The sequence below is a fragment of the Oryctolagus cuniculus genome, chromosome 6 (genome assembly GCF_964237555.1).
Source record: "Oryctolagus cuniculus chromosome 6, mOryCun1.1, whole genome shotgun sequence".
NCBI lineage: Eukaryota > Metazoa > Chordata > Mammalia > Lagomorpha > Leporidae > Oryctolagus > Oryctolagus cuniculus.
The window spans coordinates 4412085-4440079 of NC_091437.1; the positions used below are offsets into that span (position 1 = coordinate 4412085).

Genomic DNA, 27995 nt, shown 5'->3' on the forward strand with positions numbered 1-27995 from the left:
CATTTGGGCCATCTTTACTGATTTCCCAGACCATAGCAAAGAGCTGCATTGGAAGAGGAACAGTTGGGACATGAGCTGGCGCCCATATGGGATACGGGTGCCACTGGCAGAGGCTTAGCCCACTAGGCCAAAGCACCAGCCCCTGTATCTCAGCTTTTAAATTAGGGCTTACATTTCTTTTACTTACCTTGAGCTTCATTATTTATCACAAAAGATGTTTTGATTCTTTTGTTTCCTCTATATGACCTTCCACAAATAAATAATTATTTGGATCCTTCGCTTGAAAAATATAATTAGCAATGCATATTTCACTGGCTAGTGTGGAGTCTCTGATGTGGAAATTATGAAATCTTAGATCTTGAAACTTTTGAAGATGAAAATTGCATATAATTGTTGTATCTCAGACAACTGGCATTGTGGTAGAAGTTCAATAAATGGTTTTCCACAAAGTGATATATGAACGTTAGTACTTGATTTCAACAATACAGATAAAGATTACTTTTAATTCTGGGCTTCTTAGAAGTCACTCCTTACTTCAGGATGAATTAAGGGACAATTTCATGTGTCCTTATGGTTCAGCATAGTATATTTTATTGAATATTCTCAATGTATTTTTAAAAAAGTAACAGCAGAATAAGGCCAACTTAAAGATTCACTTTAATTTTTGAAAATAAGGGAATACTTTTCAAAAAGGAAAGAACTGATACACTTATTTCTTTCTTTGGCGATTAATTTAGAAGAGAAACAACAGACCACACTTACCGAATGGTATTCGGCTCAAGAGAATACTCTCAAGCCTGAGTCTCAGAGGCAGAGAACTGTTCCAAATGTGACTGAGGAGTATGATTTATTGGATGATGGTGGTGATGCTGCCTTTAGCCAGCTGGTAAGACCTCACTGGCTTCACGCTGATACTTTGAGTGAAAATTGTATAGATTAAAGAACATTTTATGAGATTACAATTCTTTATTTCGTAATTGAAGGGTAATTCTTTTAGATTATCCTAGGCTACAACAGATTTTTCCAGAGCAACTTTTCTATGTTTTGGAAAATAATTTTATGACTCTGTGGAAAGGAACTTAATGCAGAGATGCTTGTAGTCTGTTAACAGTTTTTAACAGTTCTGTTGCAACAAATGAGTTATGTAAGTGCTTTAGAAAATACTTCTAAAGAATGTCTAAAAGGTATATTTAGTATGAGGAAGACCCACTGGGTCAGTGAATAGCGTTCTGTCATATAAATCAGTGGTTCTTAAGCACGGCTGCACATTAGATCACCCGAGGAGCTTTATAAGCCCTGTGCGATCTGGGCCCCCAGCACCAGAGATTCTGAGCTGGGGCCTACCATCCGTTTTTAAAAGGTCTAGATGATGCTTCCTCTGATGTCCAGTTGGAAGAGAGAACCAGTGGTGTGTTTGGTCCATTTAGCAACATCTATCAGAAACACATCTATGTGAAGCACAGTTAGTATTGTGACCAGGTCATAGTCCTTTGTTGACAAGCTCATTCTCACCTAAAGGATGAGTGTAAGGACAGGATGTAGTATTGTGAATGATAATGTTTGTGATGAAACGAGAAACTTCTGTGTCGAAACTTTAAATGCTATAATATTATTTGGTGAGTAGCTCTTGTGGCCATTGAACATTCTTTGAATGCCAGTGTTAAGCTGTGAGGTAATTTATAATCACTGCTTTTTTTTTTTTAAAAGACAGAAAAAGATGTGAATTGCCTTGAGCCATGGTTAATAAAGGAAATGGATGCCTGTCTTTCTGATATATGGCTACATAAAGATATTGATGCTTTTGCTCAGGTTTTTCACCTTATTTTAACAGAAAATGTTAGTGGTGAGTTTATTTAATTTCTTTTATTGCTGTTTTAATTCTTCATGGAAGAAGTATAGTTTAATGCAAGATATATGTACTGTATTTTTTGTACATAACAATAATTTATTCTTTTAGATGATTTATTTCATATGAGCAAACAAATCTTGTAGATACCATAGTAGAGTAGATACTGTATTAAATCAGGGGTTTGTAGCCAAGTATCTCCAGAGTATATACATGTGGTATATAAATACATGACCGTTTTTTGCAAGAATGCTTTTATGTATATGTGTTGTGTATATACATATGTTCTGGTCCCCTTGAGGGAAATTGTCTCTTGGATTCTCAAAATTTATTATTTCAAAAAAAGGAAGAATAAGTGGTTAATAACCTTTGTTCTAGATTATTAATTTAGTAAATGAAAAATTATGGTACATCTTTTGTTATATGGGCCCAAGTTCTCCTTCACTTGTATATATTTTATGCCATGTATTGTGTTTTCACTGATGAGTTGCCCTGATTTTAGTAGTTGATTAAGGTAGATATTGGCAACCAGAGGTAAGTGAGAATCCTGAGGCTTCTGTGCAGGAGGCAGGAAGTCAGTTCTGGAAAGGGATTTAGATGTCAGTTAGTCTGTTTCCTCACGTAGACCCTTCAGCGTTCATATCACTATAGCTTTATCGATCACTCCTTCTACAAACATTCTGTTCAGTCGACTTAATGATATTCCACCCTTGGCTTATTTTCTTTTCATTTCCCTGGCTCTAATTTTTGGTTTCCTTTGCAGGAGGCTTCTGTTTTTTTTTTTTTTTTTTTTTTTTTTTTTTTTTTTTTTTTTTTTGACAGGCAGAGTGGACAGTGAGAGAGAGAGACAGAGAGAAAGGTCTTCCTTTGCCGTTGGTTCACCCTCCAATGGCCGCCGCGGCCAGCGCGCTGCGGCCGGCGCACCGCGCTGATCCGATGGCAGGAGCCAGGAGCCAGGTGCTTTTCCTGGTCTCCCATGGGGTGCAGGGCCCAAGCACCTGGGCCATCCTCCACTGCACTCCCTGGCCACAGCAGAGGGCTGGCCTGGAAGAGGGGCAACCGGGACAGAATCCGGCGCCCCGACCGGGACTAGAACCCGGTGTGCCGGCGCCGCTAGGCGGAGGATTAGCCCAGTGAGCCGCGGCGCCGGCCTTTTTTTCTGACTTTTAAATATGAAATCCTTGGCTTTATTTCTATATATTTACTTACTACCTATATATCTCACCTACTCATTTCTTTAAATATCTATCTTAGTTTTATTATTTATTTGTTTGAAAGGCAGAGAGAGAGAGAGAGAGAGAGGCAGACAGACCGAAACAGAGACAGAGATCTTGTACTTATTCTCTCCCCAGATGCCTGTAGCAGTTAGGGCTGGGCAGGCCAAAGCCAGGAGACAGGCACTCAATGCTAGTATTCTGTGTGGGTTCAAGGATCCAAGTGCGTGAACCATCCTTACCTGCTGCCTTCTGTACATTGGCAGAAAGCTGCAATCTAGAGATGGTGCTAGGAGTTGAATCCAGGAGATGTGGGCATTTCAGGCAGTGTCTTAACTGCTGAGCCAAATACCTGTCCTATATGTATCTATCTTAAATGACCCTAATTCCGCTCTCCAGTCCTGACATCCGCATTGCCTTTAATGCCTGTTAGGGTAATAAAGTTGGATATGTCCCAAACAATTTTTGATCCCCTCCACACTAACCTCCTTCAATTACTTTTCCTTTTGTGTTTCCCTTTTCAGTAAGTTGTTAAAGCACTGGAGCGTACATTTGCTCCTCTTTGACTTGGCTGTCACACTCTGCATAAAATTCATGTGCAAATCCTGATGGCTTCACTCGCTGAAATAAATGCTGAATCTGACTACATTGCACTGTCCTGCAAAGCCCAAATTCTTCTTTTGGTCTACAGTAGCAGTCCTTTAACTGCTTCTGTTTTTATGTTATTGTTGTCTGTTCTCCATAGAACAATCAGATTGATCTTTCAAAAATGTTACTGGGAAAATGGTGATGTGGTGCAGTGGGTTAAGCTGCTGCTTGCTATGTGGAATCCCATGCTGGAGTATTGGTTTGAGTCTTGGCTGCTGCACTTCCAAACCAGCTCCTTGCTAATGTTCCTGGGAAAACAGTGGAAGGTGGCCCAAATACTTGGGTCTCTGCCACCTATGTGGGAAAACCTGGTGTGAGTTCTGGGCTCTTGGCATTGGCCTGTCCTGTCCCTGACTGTTGGAGGCATTTGGGGAGTGAACCAGTGAATGGGAGATCTTTCTCTCTCTCTCTTATTCTGCCTTCCAAATAAGATGAAAATAAGCTTTAAAAAAAGTATGATGACAGATAATGAAAGTATGAGTTTATAAATAACAGCAGGATAAGCAGAAATAATGAAAAAGTTTCAGTTTTAGTCCGGTGATTATAAAAGTCCTCTCTGAGAAGAAGGTAGTCTAATTAAGCATTTTGGAAAATATAGCCTGGAATAGTGGAAGATTAAAAGTAAAAAAAAACAACAAAATTATCTCAAACTTTGCTTTGTAAGTTTTGAAGGATTCATTACTAATTATTCATAAAATTAAATTTTTAATTCTCTATGTATTGTCACTTGGTGATCAAGATGACATTTAAATTTAGAAGGACTCTTAAGGATTCTGTGAGTTAATATCTTTCCTTTTCCATTTAAACAACCTTTTGTTTTTTTCTTCTGCCTTGCAGCTAACAGTTTCTGTTGCATCCTTTTTTTTTTTTTTTTTTTTTAAAGATGTATCTTATTTATTTGATAGGCAGAGTGACAGAGAGAGGTAGAGACAGAGAGAGAGGTCTTCCATCCTCTGGTTCACTCCCCAGATGGCTGCAACGGCCGGAGTTGTGCCGATCCAAAGTCAGAAGCCAGGAGCTTCTTCCAGGTCTCACATATGGGTGCAGGGACCCAAGGACTTGGGCCATCTTCTACTGCTTTCCCAGGCCATAGAAGAGAGCTGGATCAGAAGAGGAGCAGTGGGACTAGAACCGGCGCCCATATGGGATGCAGGCGCTTCAGGCCAGGGTGTTAACCCGCTGAGCCACAGCGCCGGCCCCTGTTGCATCCTTTTTATACTGAGGGTGTATTAATAACAGATTTGCTTGAATGATCTGAGTTAGGGGTTAGTTAAATAATGCTATATTGAAAAGTGAAGGAACAAGTCCTGGGTTAATTCTTTATTCAGTTTTACTGTTTAAATTTTTATAAAAACTGAAATGTTTTAATAATTTAAGAATTTGGACATTCAGCAGTTCTGTTTACCTTTTCCTTCTTTCAGTTGACTACAGACACAGTGAGACCAGCGCCACAGCTCTGATGGTTGCTGCAGGACGAGGCTTCACCAGTCAAGTGGAGCAGTTAATTAGCATGGGAGCCAACGTCCACAGCAAAGCGTCAAATGGCTGGTGATTGGAAACTTACCTTCCATCCTTTCTGTGTAGTTCTTGTAGAGCTGCACAGGCCTTTTTTGATTTCTTACATTCGTCTTTATAATAAAAGCTCTTGTGTAATGAGTGCTTGCACGTCACTAATGGCTGAATAAATGGTGATTAGTTTTATAATTTTGAATTTGACAGGATGGCTTTAGATTGGGCTAAACACTTTGGGCAGACTGAAGTTGTGGACCTTCTGGAATCTTACAGGTAAAAGTTCATACTATTTTTAATTAATCCTACTTGTTTTTAAAAATAATCATGTAAATCATAGAATATACAAATATTTGTAGTCTTTGCTAGAATTTCTCTTTTTGTGATTCTAAGTTTTTTTTTTGTGATTTTTTGTTTTTTTTTGTGATTCTCGTGTGGTTTTTTTGTTTGTTTGTTTGTTTTGTTTTTTTAATTTAACAGAGTTAGACAGTGAGAGAGAGAGAGAGACAGAGAGAAAGGTCTTCCTTCTGTTGGTTCATCCCACAAATGGCCGCTATGGCTGGTGCTACGCCAATCCAAAGCCAGGAACCGGGTGCTTGTTCCTGGTCTCCCATGCGGGTGCAGGGGCCCAAGCACTTGGTCCATCCTCCACTGCCTTCCCGGGCCACAGCAGAGAGCTGGCCTGGAAGAGGAGCAACCGGGACAGAATCCGACACCACAATCAGGATTAGAACCTGGGTTGCCGGCGCCACAGGCAGAGAATTAACCAAGTGAGCCAAGGCGCCGCCCCCCCCCCCCCTTTTTTTTTATATTGTGTTTTATAGTTCTGTTATTTTCAGTTTTGTTTAAAAAAATCAGAAGTTGGGCCGGCGCCGCGGCTCACTAGGCTAATCCTCCGCCTAGTGGCGCCGGGACACCAGGTTCTAGTCCCGGTTGGGGCGCCGGATTCTGTCCCGGTTGCCCCTCTTCCAGGCCAGCTCTCTGCTGTGGCCAGGGAGTGCAGTGGAGGATGGCCCAGGTGCTTGGGCCCTGCACCCCATGGGAGACCAGGAAAAGCACCTGGCTCCTGGCTCCTGCCATCGGATCAGCGCGGTGCGCTGGCCGCAGCACGCCAGCCGCGGCAGCCATTGGAGGGTGAACCAACGGCAAAGGAAGACCTTTCTCTCTGTCTCTCTCTCTCACTGTTCACTCTGCCTGTCAAAAAAATAAAAATAAAAAAACAAAAAAACAAACAGAAGTTAATAGATACAACAAATGCGTTTCTCTCTGAACTTACTCACTAACTCACTAAAATGAAGCAATATTAAAGATATAAACTGACAGAGACAAAGTGAATGGAAGAGGACACGTCAGCTGATGGAAGATGTAGTTAAGTTTTGGATGATAAATAGCTAACAAATCAGTGATAATCAGATCAGCAGGATTAAAAAAACTCACAGTGGTAATGAGAAACGCCTCACTTTTGCTTTAGAATCCTGGAGAGTCATCTGGCTGCCTTTGAAGCAAGCAGTGAAAGAAGGGGCTGGGGGCTGATGTTAGGCACAGTGGGTTAAGCCACTGCGTGGGCTTAGATGCCTGCATTCCATGTGGGAGTGCTGATTCAATCTCTGAAGTTTTACCTCCAGTGCAACTTCCTGGTAATGCACCTGAGAAGGCAGCAGATGGCCCAATTGCTTTGGCTACTGCCATGCGTGTGGGACACCAGGAGGCCCGGCCAAGACCTGGCTGTTGAAGCCATTTGGGAAGTGAACCAGCAGATGAAATATGTCTGTTTCTCTGTCACTGACCTTTCAAAGAAGCAGATACCTCTTAAAGGGGAGAGTGATGCTAAAAAATAGCAGAAAGGGTTGAAATTCTCTCTGATGAGCATTGAGAACTCCAGATCCCCTTCTCCTCGCCATCAGGTGATATCCCTTCCTCACTTTGGTCAGAAATAGGTTTATAAAAAATTAAGCTACAGAGGCTTTGGACTCAGAGTTATTAAATAATTAGCCATGGAGGGTTTGAACGTGGGGTTCCCAGGCACAGTGGAAAAGTAGGGGTAAGGTACCATACAGGGAAAGGATTTTGTGCCCCAGTGTCACATTCCATTCTAGCATCCTATAACTGAATGCCTCATAGATCGACTTCCAGTCCAGCTTCCTGCTAATGCACCTGGGAAGGCAGTAGAAGAGGGCTCAGCTATTTGGGCCCCTTTCACGTGTGTGCTGACTTCTGCCACAGAAATGACTGTTGGGCCATTTGGGGAATGAATCAGCAGATGTCGGATCTCTCTCACGCTCTCTCTCCTTTTCCCTGTGTCACTTTGCCATTCAGTTAAATAAATCTTTAAAAGATTAGGGTTGGCACTGTGACGTAGTAGGCTAAGCCTCTGTCTGTGGTGCCTGCATGCTATATGGGCGCCCATTTGTGTCCTGACTGCTCCTCTTCTGATCCAGTTCTCTGCTTATGGCCCAGGAAAGCCGTGGAAGGTGGCCCAAGTGCTTGGGTCCCTGTGCTCAGGAGACCCAGAGGAGGCCCTAGCCTTGGATTGACCCCGCTGCAGCCATTTCGGCCATTTGAGGAGTGAACCAGAGAATGGAAAACCTTTCTCTCTGTTTCTCCCTCTCTTTATAACTCAGCATCTCAAATAAATGAGAAAATAATAAAGTAAAATAAAATAAAACTTTAAAAATAAGAAAGATTTAAGTGAAAATCTCTAGACTGAAATTTGAAATAGGGTCTGTTCTTTCTACCACCCACTTTACCTTTCCCTGTTAGAATTTCATGTTCTTTTAAAGAAAACTTGAGAATTCTTTCCTGGAAAACTAGACCAGGCCTATTTAGAATTTTAGGTGATTTGTGTTTTCCAAACACAAGATGTGACCATCTTTAAATCAGATGACTCAGTAATATGTACTCACAGAGTTTTTTTTTTTTTTTGATTCTTTACTCTTTAAAAAGGAACAAACTGCTAAGGATTGATCAACAGACGTTTGAGGCGGGAAAACACCCATAATTCAAACGAATCAAACAAAACAAACAGCAGTAGTGACATAAAACCTTGGAAGTAGGATGTAACTAAGGATCAGTGACCAGAAGAAAGCATATCAAAAACCGTAATAGATATTATGTTCCTGAAACAGTCAGTATGCTAGGCGACAGGAGTAGAGCACAGACCTTTGTCCAGATTCCGTCTTCATGGCCCCCAGATCTCCTCTGCTCAGTACCGCAGTCCACCTCTGCACTGTTTATCCTCCTTAGCCTGCTTGACTCTTTTTTGTATTCTTGGAACCTACCACTCTTTGATATATGATGTAATTTGTGTATTTATTGTTTTTGTTGGTTGTCTGTCTCTTCTCCACACTAGAATGTAGTGATCTTGTCTGCTTTGTTCAAGAACAGTGCCTAGATATGAGCACTTGGGCCATCCTCCACTGTACTCCTGGGCCACAGCAGAGAGCTAGACTGGAAGATGAGCAACCGGGACAGAATCCGGTGCTCTGACTGGGACTAGAACCCGGTGTGCTGGCGCCGCAGGCGGAGGATTAGCCTAGTGAGCTGCAGTGCTGGCTGAGTAACCTCATTTTTCATTAGTTAGAGGTTCACAGATAATGACTAATTGATTAAATCAGTAAATAGATACATGTTGCTTAAAAATTTGCCATTAAATACTAAAATGATTAAAGCATTTGAAAAAGTCCTAGTCTGTTATACCTTTTTGAAGAAACATTTATTCTATTTTTTGTTTGAAAGGCAGAGTGAGAGATAGAGGAAGTGACAGAGAGAGAGAAGGATCTTCCGTTCCCTCATTCACTCCCCAAATGGCCACAACAGCTGGTCCTGGGCCAGACCAAAGCCAGGAACCTGGAACTCCATCCAGGTCACCCACGTGGTTGGCAGGGGCCTAAGCAACTGGGCCATCCTCTGCTGTCTTTCCAAGCACATCAGAGGGAGCTAGATCAGAAGCAGAGCAGCAGGGACTCAAACTAGAGCTCCAATATGGGATGCCAGCATTGCAGGCAGTGGCCCAACCCACTATTCCACAACACCAGCCCCTGTTATAACTTTTATGAGACCATTTTTAAATTAACACTATGAATATGTATTTTTCATTATAAAAAATCAGAAAGGCTGTATAGGCACTTTAAAAATCCTGTGACCCCATTCTAATTATCTTTTAAATGATTACAGATTTTGGGATAAATTTATTATGTATTTGAAAGGTAGCTTTACCCTGGCATAACAGGTAAAGCTGCCACCTGCAGTCCTGGCATCTCAAATGGGCGCTGGTTCTGGTCCCGGCAGCTTCACTTCTGATTCAGCTCTCTGCTATAGTCTGAGAAAGCAGTGGAAGATGGTCCAAGTGCTTGGGCCCCTGCACCCACATTGGAGACCCAGAAGAAACTCCAGGCTCTTGGCTTCAGATTGGTGCAGCTCCAGCCATTGCGACCATTTGAAGAGCAAACTGGTGGATGGAAGACCACTCTCTCTCTCTGCCTCTGCCTCTCTGTAACTGTGCGTTTCAAATGAATAAATCTTTAAAAAAAAAAAAAAAGTGATGGAAAGACAGAAAGAGCCAGATATCTTCCATCTACTGGTTAGCTCACCAAATGCCCACAACAATAAATGCATAAAGTATGAAATTGTGTATTTTAATTTTATGAAATGGTAATAATGATAGATCCAGTTACTAATTCTGATAAGGTCGATTTTGTGATCATTTTAATAATCACACTGAGAGCTTGCAATCCTTTTAATGCTAACACTTTGAATGTTTTCTGTATTTTTCTTTTTAAAGATTTATTTTGTTAGAAAGGCAGAGCGACACAGAGAAAGGGCAGAGAGAGAGAGAGAGAGAGAGAGGGAGAGAGATTGATCTTCTGTCTACTGGATTACCATCCAAATGGCTGCAGTGGCCAGGGCTGAGCCAGGTTGAAGCCAAGAGCCTTGGAACTCCATGCTGATCTCCCACATGGGTGTCAGGGGCCCCAGTACCTGGATCATCTGCTGCTGCTTTCCCAGGCACATTAGCAGGGAGCTGGGTCAGAAGAGGAGCAGCCTTGACTTAAGCAAGCAATCTTGATATAGGAAGCCAGGGTTGCGAATGGTGGCTTGATACACTGTGCCACAGTGCCAACCCCTGTTCTTTACCTTCTTTCAGTAGACACTACAGAGTACCAAGTAAAACAATCATCGTGGCTAACTGGACTTTTTTTTTTTTTTGTAAAGATTTATTTATTTGAAAGGCAGAGTGACAGAGAGTAAAGAGAGAGAGAGAAAAAGAGATCAGAGAGAAATAGAGATCTTTCATCTGCTGGATCACTTCCTAAATGGCTACAACAGCTAGAACTGGGCCAGGTTAAAGGCAGGCGCCCCAGCACTTGGGCCATCTTCCACTGCCTTCCCAGGAGCATCAGCAAGAAGCTGCAGTGAAAGTGGGGTAGCTGGGACTGGAACAGTCACTCTGATATGGGATGTTTGCATTGCAAGCTTAACGCATTACATCACAGTGTAGCCCCTGGGTTTTCTTTTTATTCTTTTGGTCGTGATGTTATCAATTGTAATTTCAAATATTTAAAGTTACTCATACACACATATTTAGGTTTATTTAGTTTTTATTTTTAATATTTATTTATTTGAAAGAGTTACACAGAGCGGCCAGCACCATGGCTCACTTGGTTAATCCTCCGCCTGTAGCACCAGCATCCCATATGGGCGCCGGGGTCTAGTCCTGGTTGCTTCTCTTCCAATCCAGCTCTCTGCGGTGGCCTGGGAAGGCAGTGGAGGATGGCCCAAGTGCTTGGGCCCCTGCACCCACATGGGAGACCAGGACGGGGCACCTGGCTCCTGGCTTCGGATTGGCGCAGCGCCGGCCGTAGGGGCTATTTGGGGAGTGAACCAACAGAGGGAAGACCTTTCTCTCTGTCTCTCTTTCTCTCACTGTCTACAACTCTACCTGTCAAATAAATAGTAAAAAAAAAAAAAATAAAAAAAAATAGTTAGAGAGAGAGGAGGAGAGACAGAGAGAGAGAGAGAGAGGTCTTCCATCCGCTGGTTCACTCCCCAATTGGCCGCAGCAGCCGGAGCTGAGCCGATCCGAAGCCAGGAGCCAGGAGCTTCTTCCGGGTCTCCGACGCGTGTGCAGGGGCCCAAGCGCTTGGGCCGTCTTTACTGCTTTCCCAGGCCACAGCAGAGAGCTGGATTGGAAGTGGAGCAGCTGGGACTTGAACTAGCGCCCATATGGGATACCGGCACTGCAGGCGGTGGCTTTACCTGCTAACAGCGGCGGTCCCATAGTTTTAAGTTAAATTTAAAAATTGTTTTAGGAGACTGAGAAATAAGGACAGAGAAAAGGAGACAGAAAGAAATAGAAAAGGCTCGGTTCTCTAAATGCCCGTAACATAGGCTAGTGCTAGGCCAGGCTGAAGCTGGAAGCCAGGAACTGACAAGTCTCATGAGCTGTTATTTGCAGCCTCACAACTTGGGCTTTATTAGGAACAGAGCCAGAACTTGAACCTAGGTGCTAGTGGGTATCCCAGGCCAAACACCTGCCTCAAAAAGCTAAAGTTTGCTACATAATCTGTAATTGATATCTAAAGTTTATATGTTTAAGCAAAGAATATGTCTTCTAATTTCATCTATGAAAGAGTAATAAACAAGAAACTTAGAGTGTTTTACAATAGATTTTGAAATTCAAGTGTAAAGTTGCCTAAGTTTAATATTTTCCCTATTGAAAACAGACATTATTTTTCTGGCAAGCTCTTTAAGAGAGGTTAGGAAAAAAAAAGAAAGAGAGAGGTTAGGCAGAACTGAAGTTAGAAATCTTGTGGAGCTTTTAAATTATGCTATTGATAATTACTGATGGTAACAGTAGTTCATACTTTTACATACAGGATGGAGAAGCAAGGTGTTTATTTTAGCAATGTTTTATTTTCTTTTAGAGACAGAGAGGAGATAAAGAGAGCTTCCAGTTTACTCCCCAAATGCCTGCAATAGCCAAGGCTGAGCCAGGCCAAAACTGGGAGCAGAAAAACTAAATTTAGGTGTCCCACTGGCTGGCAGGGACCTACCTATTTGAGCATCACCTGTTGAGCCCCAGGGTGCACACTAGCAGGAAGTTAGTGAGGACAGAGCTGGGATTCAAACTGGGTACTCCAACCTGTGGCTGAACTGCTAGACCAAAACACCCGGCCTTTTTTAGAAATTTATGCTGATTCTGGCTTTTGGAAAGATAGCATAATCAACCTACATTTCATATAGAATTAGTTAGTAAACAGCCCTATTAAGCTAGTGTCTATAGAGTTTTTAATGTAACTTATCCATCAGAGTCTAGTTCATAATAGTGAATAATTAGGAACAACCTATTAAAATATAAATGAAAACACAAAGTTTTTGTTTTTAAATAATTCTATTGAGATAGAATTCATATACCTTAAACTTTGCCAGTTTCAATGTACAGTCTGATGGTTTTTCATATGTTCAGTCTTGGGCGCTGTCACCACAATCTGCAAGCCTCTATCCGTTAGCAGTCATTCCCCTTTCCCCCACATCTCCCAGCCGTAAGCCAACGACTAACCTACCGCCTGTCTGTCTAGGTTTGTGTTTTCTGGACATGTCGTGTCAGTGGAATTGCATTACATGTGATCTTTGTGGCTGTCTTTCACTTACGACAACATTTTCAAGATCCACCTGTATTGTAGCATTCTTTTTGTGACTGAGTAAAAAATACTCCAGTCTGTGGATATACCACAGATTGTATGTTTGTGAACTGATGAACATTTGGGCAGTTCCCACTTTTTAACTATTAGGGATAATTCTGATATGAACATTTGTATACAAAATTTTTCTAACTGGCAGATATTTGTGGATTCTGGTGGTGTTTTTGTTTTTCATTTAATTTGTTATAAAGGAGAGGATTGCCAGGGCATATGGTAACACTGTGCTTAACCTTTTGAGGAGCTGCTGTATTGTTTCCAAAGTAGGTGCACCATTTTTACACATCCCTCCCCAAGGACTGTATGAGAATTCCTATTTCTCTACATCTTCTGCAACGCTTGTGACTATCTGTCTTTTTAGTTGTAGCCATCCTAGTCCATGTGAAATGGTATTTCATTCTGATTTTGATTTGTGTTCCTTGATGACTACTGATAATGATCATCTACTCATGTTTTGATAGGTCATTTGTCTATTTTCTTTGGATAAATGTGTTCAAGTTGTGTTTTTTTAAAAGCACTCATTGCCAAGTTTTACTTTGAATAGCATACTAGAGGCAAAAACATATTATAGCTATGCCATTGTCACTTACCTTCCTTAAGATATATTGGAAATTTGACAAAGGACAAAATAGGAATTACTGACCTTTAAGAGTTAATCTTTTTAGTGAAAATAGACCTGGCCTTTTATTTATTTATCTATTTTTTAAGTGCTTCATTGGAATTTGGAAATCTGGATGAAAGTTCTCTGGTTCAAACCAATGGAAATGACCTCAGTGCAGAAGACAGAGAACTCCTGAAAGCTTATCATCATAGTTTTGATGATGAAAAGGTAGACTTGGATTTAATCATGCATCTTCTGTACAATATCTGCCATAGTTGTGATGCTGGTAAGTATTTTCTGAAAGGGCTGGAACAAAAGCTATATTCTGATTTTTTTTTTTTTTTTTTGACAGGCAGAGTTAGACAGTGAGAGAGAGAGAGAGACAGAGAGAAAGGTCTTCCTTCTTTGGTTCATTCCCCAAATGGCCACTATGGCCGGCGCTGTGCCAATCTGAAGCCAGGAGCCAGATGCCTCCTCCTGGTCTCCCATGCAGGTGCAGCGCACAAGCACTTGGGCCATCCTCCACTGCCTTCCTGGGCCACAGCAGAGAGCTGGACTGGAAGAGGAGCAACTGGGACAGAATCCTGCGCCCCAACCGGGACTAGAACCCGGGGTGCTGGCGCCTCAGGCAGAAGATTAGCCAAGTGAGCCACAGCGCTGGCCTATATTCTGATTTAAAAACTAATATTTTGATTGTACACATTTTATATAATTTCACTGATAATGTTTATGACAGTTTACCATCACCTAAGACTTAAGATAGAGTTCCTTATAATTAGTTCTCTTGATTGTCTCTGATTTCACAGAGAAATTTAATATTTAAAAAATATTCTTCCCCAAGGTGCAGTATTAATTTTCCTACCTGGATATGATGAAATTGTTGGACTGAGGGATCGTATTCTCTTTGATGACAAACGATTTGCTGACAATACACATAGGTAAAAGTTAAAACTTTATATATGTTGTTGAAGACAGTGGAAAGGTACTATAGTATATATTTTTCTTTGAATTTTTAACAGATATCAAGTCTTTATGCTTCATTCAAATATGCAAACATCTGATCAGAAGAAGGTATTAAAAAACCCACCAGCAGGTGTTCGAAAAATAGTAAGTGTCATAAAATCTTTGCATATTTTTAGTCATTGGTTCTATTTTAATATTAATTATAAAATTATATCTTGTAGATCCTTTCCACCAACATTGCTGAAACCAGCATCACGGTTAATGATGTTGTCTTTGTTATTGATTCTGGCAAGGTAAAAGAGGTATGTATGGATAAGTTATATTTTTACTTAAATGAGGAAGGTTCAGTTCCAGTACAACAACTGCTTGTCTATAAGCAGAATTCACTTTTTTTTAATAAAACATTTATTTTATTTGAAAGGCAGAGTTACACACACACACACACACATACAGAGAAAGAGAGAGAGAGAGAGAGATCCATCCATCCACTGGTTCACTCCCTAAAGGCCAGGGCTAGGCCAGGCTGAAGCCAGGAGCCAGGCGCTTCCTCCTGATCTCCCACGTGAGTGCAAGGACCCTAGCACTTGGGCCACCCTCTGCTGCTTTCCCAGGCACATTAGCGGGAGCTGGATCAGAAATGGAGTAGCTGGGACATGAACTGGTGCACACATGGGATGCTGGTGTTGCAGGCGCCAGCTTTACCCGTTATGCCACAATGCCGGCTGCAGAATTCACTGTTTTAGAGACATTTCTTTTTCTAGATAAATTTAACTTAGCAAATGTTGATTTCATTGTAGGAAATATTCTACCGTAAATAGTTCAGTATATAGGATTTCTTTTGTTATTTTAATAAAGTGTGCAAAAATTTAGCTTTTGCTCACTAAATAATATGAAAAAGTAAGGGATTTGACTAGTTACATTGAAAATTGTGCCACACAGTGTGGGAATTCAATTACATGTATATTTTAAAGTTTTTATTTAGTTATTTGAAAGGCAGAGTGACAGAGAGGGAGACAGACAGACATCTTCTGTTCACTTGTTCAGTCCCCAAATGCCTACAACAGCCAGGGTTGTCATGAATCCAGGAGCCTAGAACCTAATGTGTATCTTTTTTTTTTTTTTTTTTTTTTTCTGACAGGCAGAGTGGACAGTGAGAGAGAGAGAGACAGAGAGAAAGGTCTTCCTTTGCTGTTGGTTCACCCTCCAATTGCCGCTGTGGCCGGCACACCGCGCCAATCCGAAGGCAGAAGCCAGGTGCTTCTCCTGGTCTCCCATGGGGTGCAGGGCCCAAGCACTTGGGCCATCCTCCACTGCACTCCCTGGCCACAGCAGAGAGCTGGCCTGGAAGAGGGGCAACCGGGACAGAATCCGGCGCCCCAACTGGGACTAGAACCCGGTGTGCCGGCACTGCTAGGTGGGGGATTAGTCTATTGAGCCGCAGCGCCGGCCTAATATGTATCTTCCATGTAGGTTACAGGAACCCAAGTACTTGGGCCATCATCTGCTGCCTCTCAGGCATTAACACAAACTGGATTGGAAGCAAAGTAGGCAAGACTTGGACCAGCACTCCAGTATGGGATTTGGGCATCCTAATTAGCAGTTTCAATTGCTGTGTCACAATGTCCACCATAGATTATTTCGTATTTTGTGTGTTTTCTTGCTAGTGTGGATGCAGACTATGTCTATGTTGTTCATATCCCTAGTGCCTCACAAATAGTAAGTATTCATAAAATATTGAGAGAACTATGCTGGGGGCCAGTGTTGTAGCATAGCAGATAAAGCTACCGCCTGTGATGCTGGCATCCCTTATGTATACCAGATTGAGTCCCGGATGCTCCACTTCCAGTTCTCCCTGCTAATGCACCTAGGAAAGCAGCAGTACATGGCCCAAGTGCTTGGGCCCTTGCCTGGCCCAGCTGGGGCTGTTGCAGCACTTGGGAAATCCCGAAGAAGTTCCTGCTCCTGGCTCCTGCCTGGCCCAGCCCCGGCCATTGTAGCCATTTGGGGAGTGAACCAAGAGATGGAAGAGCTCTCTCCCTCTTTTCCCCCTCTCTGTAACTCTGACTTTCAAATAAATAAATCCTAAAACCAAACAAAAAAACCCTAGAACTGTGCTGAAGGAAGCAAATACATAAGCTAGGTGTCAAGAGTTTGTAGCTAAGCAGTAAAATAGGATTCCCCACCTGTACTCTTTGACGTATTATATTGCTGCTTTCATACTACAGTTTGAAAGATTTGAGTAATTGCAATTAAGGCACTCTCTAAGCCCAAAATACTTGCTAATTGCCCCATTACAAAAACAATTTACCAACCCTTGATATAAATAAAAGGCAGTGTTTATTTCTCTTCAGTATTGGAATGTCCAGAAATTCTCAGTGCCCCTTTTTTAAAAAAGATTTATTTATTTATTTGAAAGTCAGAGTTACATAGAGAGAAGAGAGGCAAAGAAAGAGAGAGGTCTTTCATCCTATGGTTCACCCCCCAGATGGCCGCAATGGCCGGAGCTGCACCAATCCGAAGCCAGGAGCTTCTTCCGGGTCTCCCATGTGGGTGCAGGGGCTCAAGCAGTTGGGCCATCTTCTACTGCTTTCCCAGGCCACAGCAGAGAGCTGGATTGGAAGAGGAGCGGTCCGGACTAGAACTGGTGCCCATATGGTATGCTGGTGCTTCAGGCCAGGGTGTTAACCCGCTGGGCCACAGCACCGGCCCCAACCCCTAACTTTTGATCTGTCCATTCACAAAGGAGGAAAAAAATGATAGAAGTAATTGATTTATCCAAGGGGAGAGATACTATTCATGTTGTGGAAAACAGTATATTTCTTGTTTAGTGGATATAAATCATCATTTTAATGTGAAAAATGAATTGCTTTGTAAGGTCAATGTAACTTTTAGGAATATCTTACAGAGGATCTAATTTTTGAATAAAATATGATCATGCTCATTACAGCTGGATACTATAAAAGAGGGATACTTTTTTTGGTAATAAGACAGTAGTGAATATAATCACTAATTCTCTGATTGGTGAGCTAACGAGGATTCAGGTTTTATTTCTCTAAAATGATATAGTGCTGATGAAAGAAATTTTGAATATCTTAGATGTTAATTCCTTTATGTATTAATTATCTAGTAAAGCACAGTTTAAGCATGGTGGTAGTGCCAAAAGTCATTTTCTGTACAAAAATGACAAGTGTGGTGTTTTATATAAAACTAAATAAGCAATATATTTTTTAAGTTCTTTAATTAAACTATTATGAGAATACATTTTATTTGCTCAGTGTAGTTATTTTATAAAGAAAAAAGTTATAGAGGATTGAAGTATATGTTCTGTTAGGAATGTATTCATTTACAATACTTTTCTACAGATTTTCATTTTAGATCCATTAAGGAAGTGTGGGGGTACTAATGGGTCTTTATAGTTTTTCCTTTATGACATTCAGGCTAGGCTAACTTCATTAATAGTCTACCATCAGGTAAAGTAGAAGAGTTTAAAAATTCCTTGCTTTGGGATAAGATTAGTTTAGTGATTGTTGTTATCCTCACTTTTTCAGGTCAGCTCCCTGAAAAGTGTTTCAGAAATGTCCTTCCGTGGTCTCTCCTGTTCCCCACAATGGTGTGAATCTGGTAGAAATGTGACCTCAGAAGAACCGGTCACTTCTCTTCTGGTCTTGACCTCTGATGAGAACTGCCTGCCATTTCCCAGCTGTGGCTGGCACAGCAGATAGCTCAGCAAAGCACAGAATGGGGACGTTTTGTAGCTCTGTTAGTTTTATTTTACTTTTTTTTTACTTACAATTTTTATTACCAAAAAATCTAGATTTTAAAAAATCAGTACTCTTTTGTAATCAAGAGGGGTTTTGAATTAAACTTGACCTGTTAAAATATGTTGATGACAGGGGTCCACATCGTGGTGCAGTGTATTAAGCTACTAGTTGTGAAGCTGGCATCCCATATCTGAGTGCTGGTTCAAGTGCCGACTGTTCTGCTTCCCATCCAGCTCTCTGCTAGTGTTCCTAGGAAGGCAGGAGAGTATGGCCCAAGTACCTGGGTCTCTGCCACCCATTGAGAGACCCAGATGGAGCTCCTGGCCTCTGGCTTCGGCCTGGCCCAGACCTGATATTTGGCGGCCATTTGGGGAATGAACCAGCAGATGGAAGATGCCTCTCTCTCTCTGTCTCTCCTTTTTTCTTTGTTGATCTGCCTGCCTTTCAGATGAATAGATCTTTTAAAAACATGTTGATAGCATTTTTTTGGTATTTCCTCTAAAATACTTTCTATGCTTTAACACAAAAATGATTTAAATATTACAGAAATCCTTTGATGCACTGAATTTTGTTACAATGTTAAAAATGGTATGGATTTCCAAAGCTAGTGCCATACAGCGAAAAGGCAGGTAATGTATCTTTAATTTGTATTCTTTTAATTGCTTATAAAATGGAAACATCTTCATGTATTTCATTGTATATTCTATGTTCTATAAAATATTAGTTTTCATGTTAGCTTTAATTTTTATTATTTTTGCAAAGTGGATTCTTTTAATACTTTTATTTACTTTATTTATTTATTTATTTTTTTGACAGGCAGAGTGGACAGTGAGAGAGAGAGACAGAGAGAAAGGTCTTCCTTTTTGCCGTTGGTTCACCCTCCAATGGCCGCCACAGCTGGCGCGCTGTGGCCGGCGCACCGCGCTGCTCTGATGGCAGGAGCCAGGTGCTTCTCCTGGTCTCCCATGGGGTGCAGGGCCCAAGGACTTGGGCCATCCTCCACTGCACTCCCTGGCCACAGCAGAGAGCTGGCCTGGAAAAGGGGCAACCGGGACAGAATCCGGCGCCCTGACCGGGACTAGAACCCGGTGTGCCGGCGCCGCAAGGCGGAGGATTAGCCTAGTAAGCCGCGGCGCCGGCCTATTTTAATACTTTTTTAAAAAGTTTTAAGCTTTTTATTCAGTGAGAGAAATGTGCAGGAAAATGAGGGCTTTATTTAGGGGAGGAGGGGAAATCTAGAGGCTAAGTTGGATTGGATCCATACCAAGCAGAGAGCAGGCCAGGAGCGAGCCAAGTGGAACAAGCATATGGTTTTGAGCAGCCGCATGTAGCTTAATGCCAATACTTTCTTACAGGTCAAATTTAGATTATAATTAAAAACCCAATAATCTACCCTAAGAAGATTTAAGAAGTTTAAAAAACAAAAGTAAAGGTTCTAAACCTTTGAAATATAGGATAAAGTACTAATATGTTTTTATATTAAGAAAACTGTTTAAAATCAAATAATAATCCAATAAAAACAATAATCCAATTCAGATGGATAAAGGGCATAAATGGGCAGTTAACCAAAATGTGTTAACAAAAATGTGTTTATGTCCTGTTAATACACTAACCTCACGTGTGCTCTCATAAATACCAGAATTAATGCGAGTGAAGCAATTCTTTTGATTGTCAGGTTGGTGTTGATCACAGTGTTTCACAGTACACACAACATAGTGGCAAAAATATGGGCTAGTAGGCTTTCATATTTTGCTGATGGCAGTGTAGATTGATTGACTTCTTTAGAGGGTAATTTTAACTTTTTTAAAGCCCAGAACTACCATTTGATTGTTGATTCCATTTCTCATAATTTGTCCTGGTTATACTTGCACAAATGCACAAAGATGTATGTTTAAGAATGTTCTCTGCAGCATTGTTTTTTGTAATAATTACAGCTGTGGGAATGGTGTGGTGTTCATCAGCAGGGATGTGATTAAATAAGTTGTATTGTGACCTACAGTGGCCTATGAGGCACCTGTTAGAAGGGAAGATGTAGAGCTGCGTGTTTTTATTCGGAATGGATTTTCGGGATGTATTGGTAAAAGTAAGGTACTGAACACACATTTGGGAGTCTCTTGTGAAAAAATAGGGGTATGTGTGTGTGTACGTACTCAGATACAAATACAGTGCGAAGTTTGGGAGACACATTAAAAACTGAGTTTGATTACTCTGAGAAAGGGGATTTGTTGGGCTCTTGGGAGAAGATACTGTATTCATTTTATGTTTTGTTTGTAGTTACTAATTTTACTATGTGATTTGTATTATGGATGATAAAGGTCAGAAATTATGGAAGTTTTGTCATTTTTTCAACAACCATGTGTTGAAAACCTTTATTCTGCAAGTAATTAATAAACTATAGCTGATGGGTGAGGTTTAAGTGGGGGCAAATGTTACACTTCATGTTGGGGTTCAGTAATTAAGCAATTACAGTGCTTTGTGATCTGTGCTACAGCTGGATAATGCTTCTAGAGTGTTAGCATCGATTCTGAGATATGAATCAAGAAGAATTGTAGAAGATTGTAGAAGGGCATTTCTGAGGGGCACAGAAGAATGGCAAATGCCTGCGATAGGAGTGAGCAGGAGAGTTTTTTATTGCAGTTTATTTTAGTGAAGAATAGTGAAAGATGAGCTGAAAGTTCGGGAGCAGACCTATGGATCATTTTTTCTTCCTGTCTCTTTTTCAAATATGAAAAAGAGGGGATAGATGACATGACTATAGCATTCTTTAAGGTTTTTAGAGAATGGATTAGTAGAGACAAATGATGGTGGGAGGACCCAGCAGAAGCGCTCTCGCTCGCTGTCTCTCTCTCTCCCCCCCCCTGCTCTCTTTTTGGTAAGATTTATCTATCTATTTATTTATTAAGATTTACTTATTTATTTGAAAGTCAGAGTTTCACAGAGAGAGGAGAGGCAGAGAGAGAGAGAGAGAGAGAGAGAGAGAGAGAGAGAGAGGTGTCTTCCATCCAATGGTTCACTCCCCAGTTGGCAGCAATGGCCGGAGCTGCGCCGATCTAAAGCCAGGACCCAGGAGCTTCTTCCAGGTCTCCCATGTGGGTGTAGGGGCCCTCTTCTACTGCTTTCCCAGGCCATAGCAGAGAGCTGGATTGGAAGTGGAGCAGCTGGGTCTTGAACTGGCGCCCATATGGGATGCAGGTGCTTCAGGCCAGGGCATTAACCTGCTGTGCCACAGTGACGGCCCCAAGATTTATTTATTTTAAAGGCAGAGTTATGGAGAGGCAGAGAAAGAGAGATCTTCCATCCACTGGTGCACTCCCCAAATAGCGGCATTGGCCAAAGCTGGACGTATCTGAACCCAGGAGCTTCTTCCTGGTCTCCCACATGGGTGCTGGGGCCCAAGGACTTGGACCATCTTCCACTGCTTTCCCATTAGCACATTAGCAGGGGGTTGGATCAGAAGTGGAGCAGCCGGGACTCGAACCAGCACCCATATGGGATGCCTGCCCTGCAGGTGGCGGCTTTACCTGCTATGCCCTGGCCCCAGCAGAAGTTCTTCCATTAAAATTTTCTTTTACATAGCAGAGAGTTGAGAGTAACATACATTGTTAGAACAGTGGTGGAAATAAAGTAGATAATTGATTCAAAAGATATTAGTGTAATACTGGTGATAGATTATATATCCATGGCTTGGGAATCATGGATGTCATCCAGATTTCTGTCTTAGAGAATTGGATGGTGGTACAGTGTCACACAGGGATAATGGGAAGTACTTAAGTTAAGGAGAAGGATTAACTTGATTGTGTTGAGATTGAGTTGATTGTGGAAAATCCAAGTAGAGCTGCCTAAGTTATGTTTCCTCTCTGGCTTCTGAACTCTCTGAGGTTCCGGATAGTCCTATATCCCTGTCACTCGGAATATGCATCCCTGACTTGCTTTACAGTGACATGGCTGATATTTTTCTGCTGCTTCCCATAATATAATGGGATAATTGGTTTTCCCTTAAAGTTGTATAATGCGTGAGTCTGAACACAGTGCTTGATATCAGCTCAGTAAAATTGTTTGAATTTGAATTTCCAAGCATTTATCTGTGATTTTCTTTTTACTTGATTTCATATCTAATGTGTTTTGATTTGTACCATAACACTAGAAGGCATATCAGGTAAGTGTCATTTATTATCTAGTCTATAAATGAATTGAGTTGCAGACAAGTGAATTGCATTCTAAAAGGATTCGGAGAGGAAAAGTAAGGATTCTGACTCAAATGTCTTGATTCTTGTTCATTTCGCTGTCTTCTAAATCACATTGCTTTTGTAGTTTGTTTATTACAGACTTTATTCTTTTTTTGAATCTTAATTATGTATTTTGTTTTTAAGAGCTGGGCGTTGTAGACCTGGAATTTGTTTTCGTCTGTTCAGTAGGCTCCGATTCCAGAATATGTTGGAATTTCAGACCCCAGAACTTTTGAGAATGCCATTACAGGTAGAAATTTATTTAATTGTAAAAGTCATTTTCTTGTGGATGAGGGAGATGAGGGGCCATTTCAGCATGATAGCAATTGGACTTTAAACAAATCAATTTAGGAAATGCATATTTAGTGCAGTAGTTAAGATGCCTGTGCACCAGAATGGAGTACATGGATACCTGGCTCTGGCTCCTGCTTCCAACTTCCTGCTAATGCAGATCTTGGGAGACAATGGTAATGGCTCAAGTAATTGGGTTCCTGCTACCCTTGTGGGAGAACTGGATTGGGTACCTGGCTCCTAGCTTTGACTTGAGCCAGTCCCAGCTGTTGCACGCATTTAGAGAGGAAGCTGGTGGAGGGGAGAATTCTCTCTCTCTCTTTCTCTTTCTACCTCTCAAAAGAATTAAAAACAATTTATAACATTAATTTATGAAGCAAAATTGTAAAATATATATTATGGACGATGGTTATGTCTATAACAAAAAATCTATACAAGACACATTGATTCACAAACTTTGAAAATTTTAAAGACTTATTTGAGGCTGGTGCCGCGGCTCACTAGGCTAATCCTCCGCCTTGCGGCACTGGCACACCAGGTTCTAGTCCCGGTCGGGGCGCCGGATTCTGTCCCGGTTGCCCCTCTTCCAGGCCAGCTCTCTGCTGTGGCCAGGGAGTGCAGTGGAGGATGGCCCAAGTACTTGGGTCCTGTACCCCATGGGAGACCAAGATGAGTACCTGGCTCCTGCCTTAGGATCAGCGCGGTGCACCGGCCGCAGCGGCCGTTGGAGGGTGAACCAGCGGCAAAGGAAGACCTTTCTCTCTGTCTCTCTCTCACTGTCCACTCTGCCTGTCAAAAAAAAAAAAAAAAAGAAAAGAAAAGAAAAGAAAAGACTTATTTGAGTATATTTAAATTGTGCTGCCCTCTTTAATGTGACGTTTTAGGAGACAGCTACGTTGTTTTGCCTTTCATGTCCTCAATAGGATTGGAAAATAAAGTACTAGGTCTGCAGAACAATGTAAACCTCAGTGTAAGATGCTGAAGTTACTTTGATAGTTTTGGAACTGAGTTCATTAAATTTCCTGTCTTTACTGACTGTTTTCCTTTATGTTTTCTGACTTCATGGCCATATACTGCAGTTTCTAGGGAAAGCTACCAGAAATGCATTAATTTGATTGATTCTTCAGTGTTTTGGGCTAGATGCTAACTTCCAAACCTTTAAAGAGATGCAGAATCATGTTTTTGACATCCACATCCTACAAAGATCTCTTACTTCCCCATGCCTATGGCAGTTTTATTTTTTTTTTTTAAGATTTATTTTATTTATTTGAAAGACAGAGTTGCAGAGACAGGTACAGACCAAGAGAGAGATCTTCCATCTGCTGGTTCACTCTCCAGATGGCCACAATGGCCAGAGCTGCACCAATCCAAAGCCAGGAACCAGGAGCTTCTTCTGGGTCTCCCAGCGGGTGCAGGGGCCTAAGGATCTGGGCCATCTTCCACTGCTCTCCCAGGCCATAGCAGAGAGCTGGATCGGAAGTGGAGCAGCCAGGACTAGAACCGGCGCCCATATGGGAGGCAGGCGCTTCAGGCCAGGGTGTTAACTTGCTGCACCACAGCGCCGGCCCCCAGCCTGTGGCAATTTTCTGTCCCTCCTGGGATAAAATCCAGAATTTTTTTTCTGAAGATTTATTTTATTTATTTGGAAGTCAGAGTTACAGAAAAGGAGAGGCAGAGGTAGAGAGGTAGAAAGATAGAGAGAGAGGGAGAGAGAGAGAGAGAGAGAGAGAGAGTGAGTTTCCAACTGGTTCATTCCCCTAATGGCCACAACAGCCAGAGCTGGGTCAGGCTGAGGCCAGGGGCCAGAGGCTTCTTCTGGGTCTCCCGTGTGGTTGCAGGTGCCCAAGCCCTTGGACCATTCCTCTCCTGTTTTCCCAGGCCATTATAAGGGAGCTGGATTGAAAGTGGAGCAGCTGGGACCCGAGCTGGCACCTTATGGGTTGCTGGCACTGCCGGCAGCGAATTTATGCCACAATACTAGCCCCCAAGTCCAGTATTCTTAAGCTTAACAAGAGCCTTAGTTACCTGTTCTTACCTGTGTCTCCAGTTTTATTTCCTGCCTTCTGTTCTTAAACTAGCAATTTCAGTTTCTTGAATATATCTTTTATTTATTTATTTTTTTAACATTAGGGTCTTCACATGTGCAGTTCCTTCTCCGTAGGATCCCTCCCCTTCACCTCCCAATTTCTTTTGTTATTGACTCCTACTCAATCTTTGCATTTAGTGTAAGGGTTATTTCCTATTTCTCAGAGCTCCCTCCTCTTGCTGTTCCTTTTTTTTTTTTTTTTTAAAGAATTATTTTATTTATTAGAAAGACAGAGTTACATGGAGAAGTAGAGTCAGAGAGAGAGAGAGGTCTTCCAACCTCTGGTTCACTCCCCAAATTGCCCCAACGGCTAGAGCTGAGCCAATCAGGAGCCAGGAGCTTCTTCCAGATCTCCCACGTGGGTTCAGGGGCCCAGGGACTTGGAACATCCTCTGCTGCTTTCCCAGGCGCATTAACAGGGAGCTGGATCAGAAGTGGAGCAGCCGGGACTCGAACCAGTACCCATAGAGGATGCCAGCACTGCAGATCAGGACCTTAACCCACTGTGCCACAGTGCTGGCCCTTGCTGTTTCTTGAATTTGCTTCGGTCACTCTTTGCCTCCCTGTAATTTCATAGCACTTACCACAATTCTAATAAAGTTGTTAATTATATAATTAGCTATTTCAGGTCTGTTTTTACACAACAGTGTAAACTCCATGAGTACAGACACTTGTCTGTGTTCCTCTTCTACAACTTGCTGCATAATGCCATGAACCTAGAGAGCACTTAAGTATGGTTGAACAAATAAAAGATTCTAGGATGTAGTAAGTATAAAAAAAGCAGGGAAAAGATTTATTTTTTGAATAGTGCTCTAACAGTTGTATATAAGAATTCTTTTTTTTTTTGTTAAGCTTTATTTATTTATTTGAAAGGCAGAGTTACAGAGAGGCAGAGGCAGAGAGATCTTCTACCTGCTGATTCACTCCCCAAATGGCCTATATGTGGATGTAGGGGCCCAAGTACTTGGGCCATCTTCTACTGCTTTCCCAGGCCATAACAGAGAGCAGGATCAAAAGAGGAGCAGCTGGGTCTTGAACTGGCATCCATATGGGATGCTGTCACTGCAGGTGGTGGCTTTAGCCACTAAGCCACAGCACCAGCCCCTGTATCTAAGAATTCTGTGAGGAGATGTAGCCAGAAGGGACAATGGTACGAGTTGACTGATGGTGCTGATGAGGATTCTGGCCGATCAGGCTAGTTGTGAGCCCATGTTTCATAGGAAGATGTTGTTCCTTCTGCTGTTCAGTTTAATAAGAAGCTTTCTAGTCTGTGTTTGGGAGCTGTAGTTTGTGTAATTCATTTACAGGTAAAAGTCTAAAGTACATTCTTTACTGTTTTGATTTAAAGGAACTTTGTTTACATACCAAGCTGTTAGCCCCAGTTAATTGTGCCGTTGCTGACTTCCTTATGAAAGCTCCTGAACCCCCGCCAGCTTTGATTGTAAGAAATGCTGTACAGATGCTGAAGGTAAGTGTCTTAATAGTTCCTAGCTTTTTTTAAATTTAAGATTTAAACTGAATGAGGATATATAACCTATTTATACTTTGAAAACATTTTAGTGTATCATGCACTCTAAATAATACTGTCACAGTAGTTAATAGTAGGTAATACAGTGTATTGTTCTTTTATGTAAGTATAATATATTTGAAGTGAAATATTTTTATGTGACAAAAGATTTTATATTTTTTTACTTATGGATTTTTAAGTATGTGGTGTGGTTAAACAGTGTTTGGTCATGTCAGCTTCTTTTCTGTATCCTTTTATTTAGACAATAGATGCAATGGATGCCTGGGAAGATCTGACTGAACTTGGATATCACTTGGCTGACTTGCCAGTCGAGCCACATCTTGGCAAAATGGTGCTGTGCGCTGTTGTTCTGAAGTGTCTGGATCCCATTCTTACAATTGCCTGCACTCTGGCCTACCGAGATCCTTTTGTGCTGCCCACCCAGGCCTCTCAAAAGCGTGCAGCGATGCTTTGCAGGAAGCGTTTCACTGCAGGAACTTTCAGTGACCACATGGCGCTTCTCAGAGCCTTCCAGGTACTAGTGCTGGGGCTTGTTTCTGAAAATGCTGTGTTGAACGCATTTCTGGGTAAAGTGTAGCAGTTTAAAGAGATAGAAAATAATTTCATTAGTTTTCTATTTTAATTATTATTATTATAGTCAAAACCTTAATGCTCCGCTAAATAAAGAGTTTAACAAATAAGAAATAAAAAGACCATAGTTCAGCAGGAATGTAGGCAAGGGCTTTAAACAGTAATCAAATCACAAAGATGTGTGTTTCACTCATATACAGTAAACTTTTAAACTGAGGTCACATTTAACTAATAGCCCAGAAAAATACTTCTTGCTGTTAATATGTTAAAAATATCAATCTTTCTTTACATGTTTTCCCCTCATTTTCTCCTTAGATGAATATTATATTTAATACTCATGCTTATTTTTTCATACTGAGCTCCTTATCTTTAAATCATATATTGGACAGAGAATGCTCTAAAATTTTATTTGAACGTTGTCTAAAGTTTACAGAACAAAGGTTGGAAGAAAATTATCTTGAATTTAATATCTATTGATTTTTTACTCTTTATTTTAAAATTTAAGAAGTATATACAGAGAGAGCTCAACTTTGTGTTGAAAGTACTTTTTCAGGCATGTAAGATTTTTCTAAAATACATTATTTTTTTAAGATTTATTTATTTGAAAGAGTTAGAGGGAGATACACATGTATACACACACACACACACACACACACAGAGATCTTCCATCTGTTGGTTCACTCCGCAGATGGCTACAACCTCCAGGGCTGGGCCAGGCAGAAGCCAGGAGCCAGGAACTTCATCCCCTACCCCTATGTGGGTGCCAGGGGCCCAAGTACTTGACTTTCCTAGGCCATTAGCAGGGAACTCGATTGGAAGTGGAATAGCTGGGACAAGAACTTGTGCCCATACGGTATGCCAGTATTGCATATACATATATGCACATACATAATATGCATATATTCACGTACATAATTCTTAAAAATAATCAAAAGTTCTGTTATGAGTGCTATGGAACAGTGGATGGCTGTTTGCTATTAATTGGGTGTTAAATACTATATATTATAGTATGGCAGTTGAATAGTAATTACTGGGATATTTGGAGTAGAATTCCT

At 41.4% G+C, this 27995-nt stretch overlaps 1 protein-coding gene across 1 annotated transcript in view; it reads left to right on the top strand.

The window, feature by feature from the left end:
* Nucleotides 1-27995, top strand: part of YTHDC2 (YTH N6-methyladenosine RNA binding protein C2) — a 92132-nt gene that overhangs the window by 37147 nt on the left and 26990 nt on the right. The window contains exons 9-20 of the mRNA XM_051834534.2: nucleotides 738-886; nucleotides 1708-1843; nucleotides 5130-5256; nucleotides 5428-5493; nucleotides 13623-13801; nucleotides 14357-14453; nucleotides 14535-14622; nucleotides 14700-14780; nucleotides 18786-18868; nucleotides 22610-22715; nucleotides 26191-26310; nucleotides 26612-26884. Coding sequence (XP_051690494.1) covers nucleotides 738-886; nucleotides 1708-1843; nucleotides 5130-5256; nucleotides 5428-5493; nucleotides 13623-13801; nucleotides 14357-14453; nucleotides 14535-14622; nucleotides 14700-14780; nucleotides 18786-18868; nucleotides 22610-22715; nucleotides 26191-26310; nucleotides 26612-26884 — 1505 coding nt within the window. The remainder of the gene's footprint in view (nucleotides 1-737; nucleotides 887-1707; nucleotides 1844-5129; nucleotides 5257-5427; nucleotides 5494-13622; nucleotides 13802-14356; nucleotides 14454-14534; nucleotides 14623-14699; nucleotides 14781-18785; nucleotides 18869-22609; nucleotides 22716-26190; nucleotides 26311-26611; nucleotides 26885-27995) is intronic.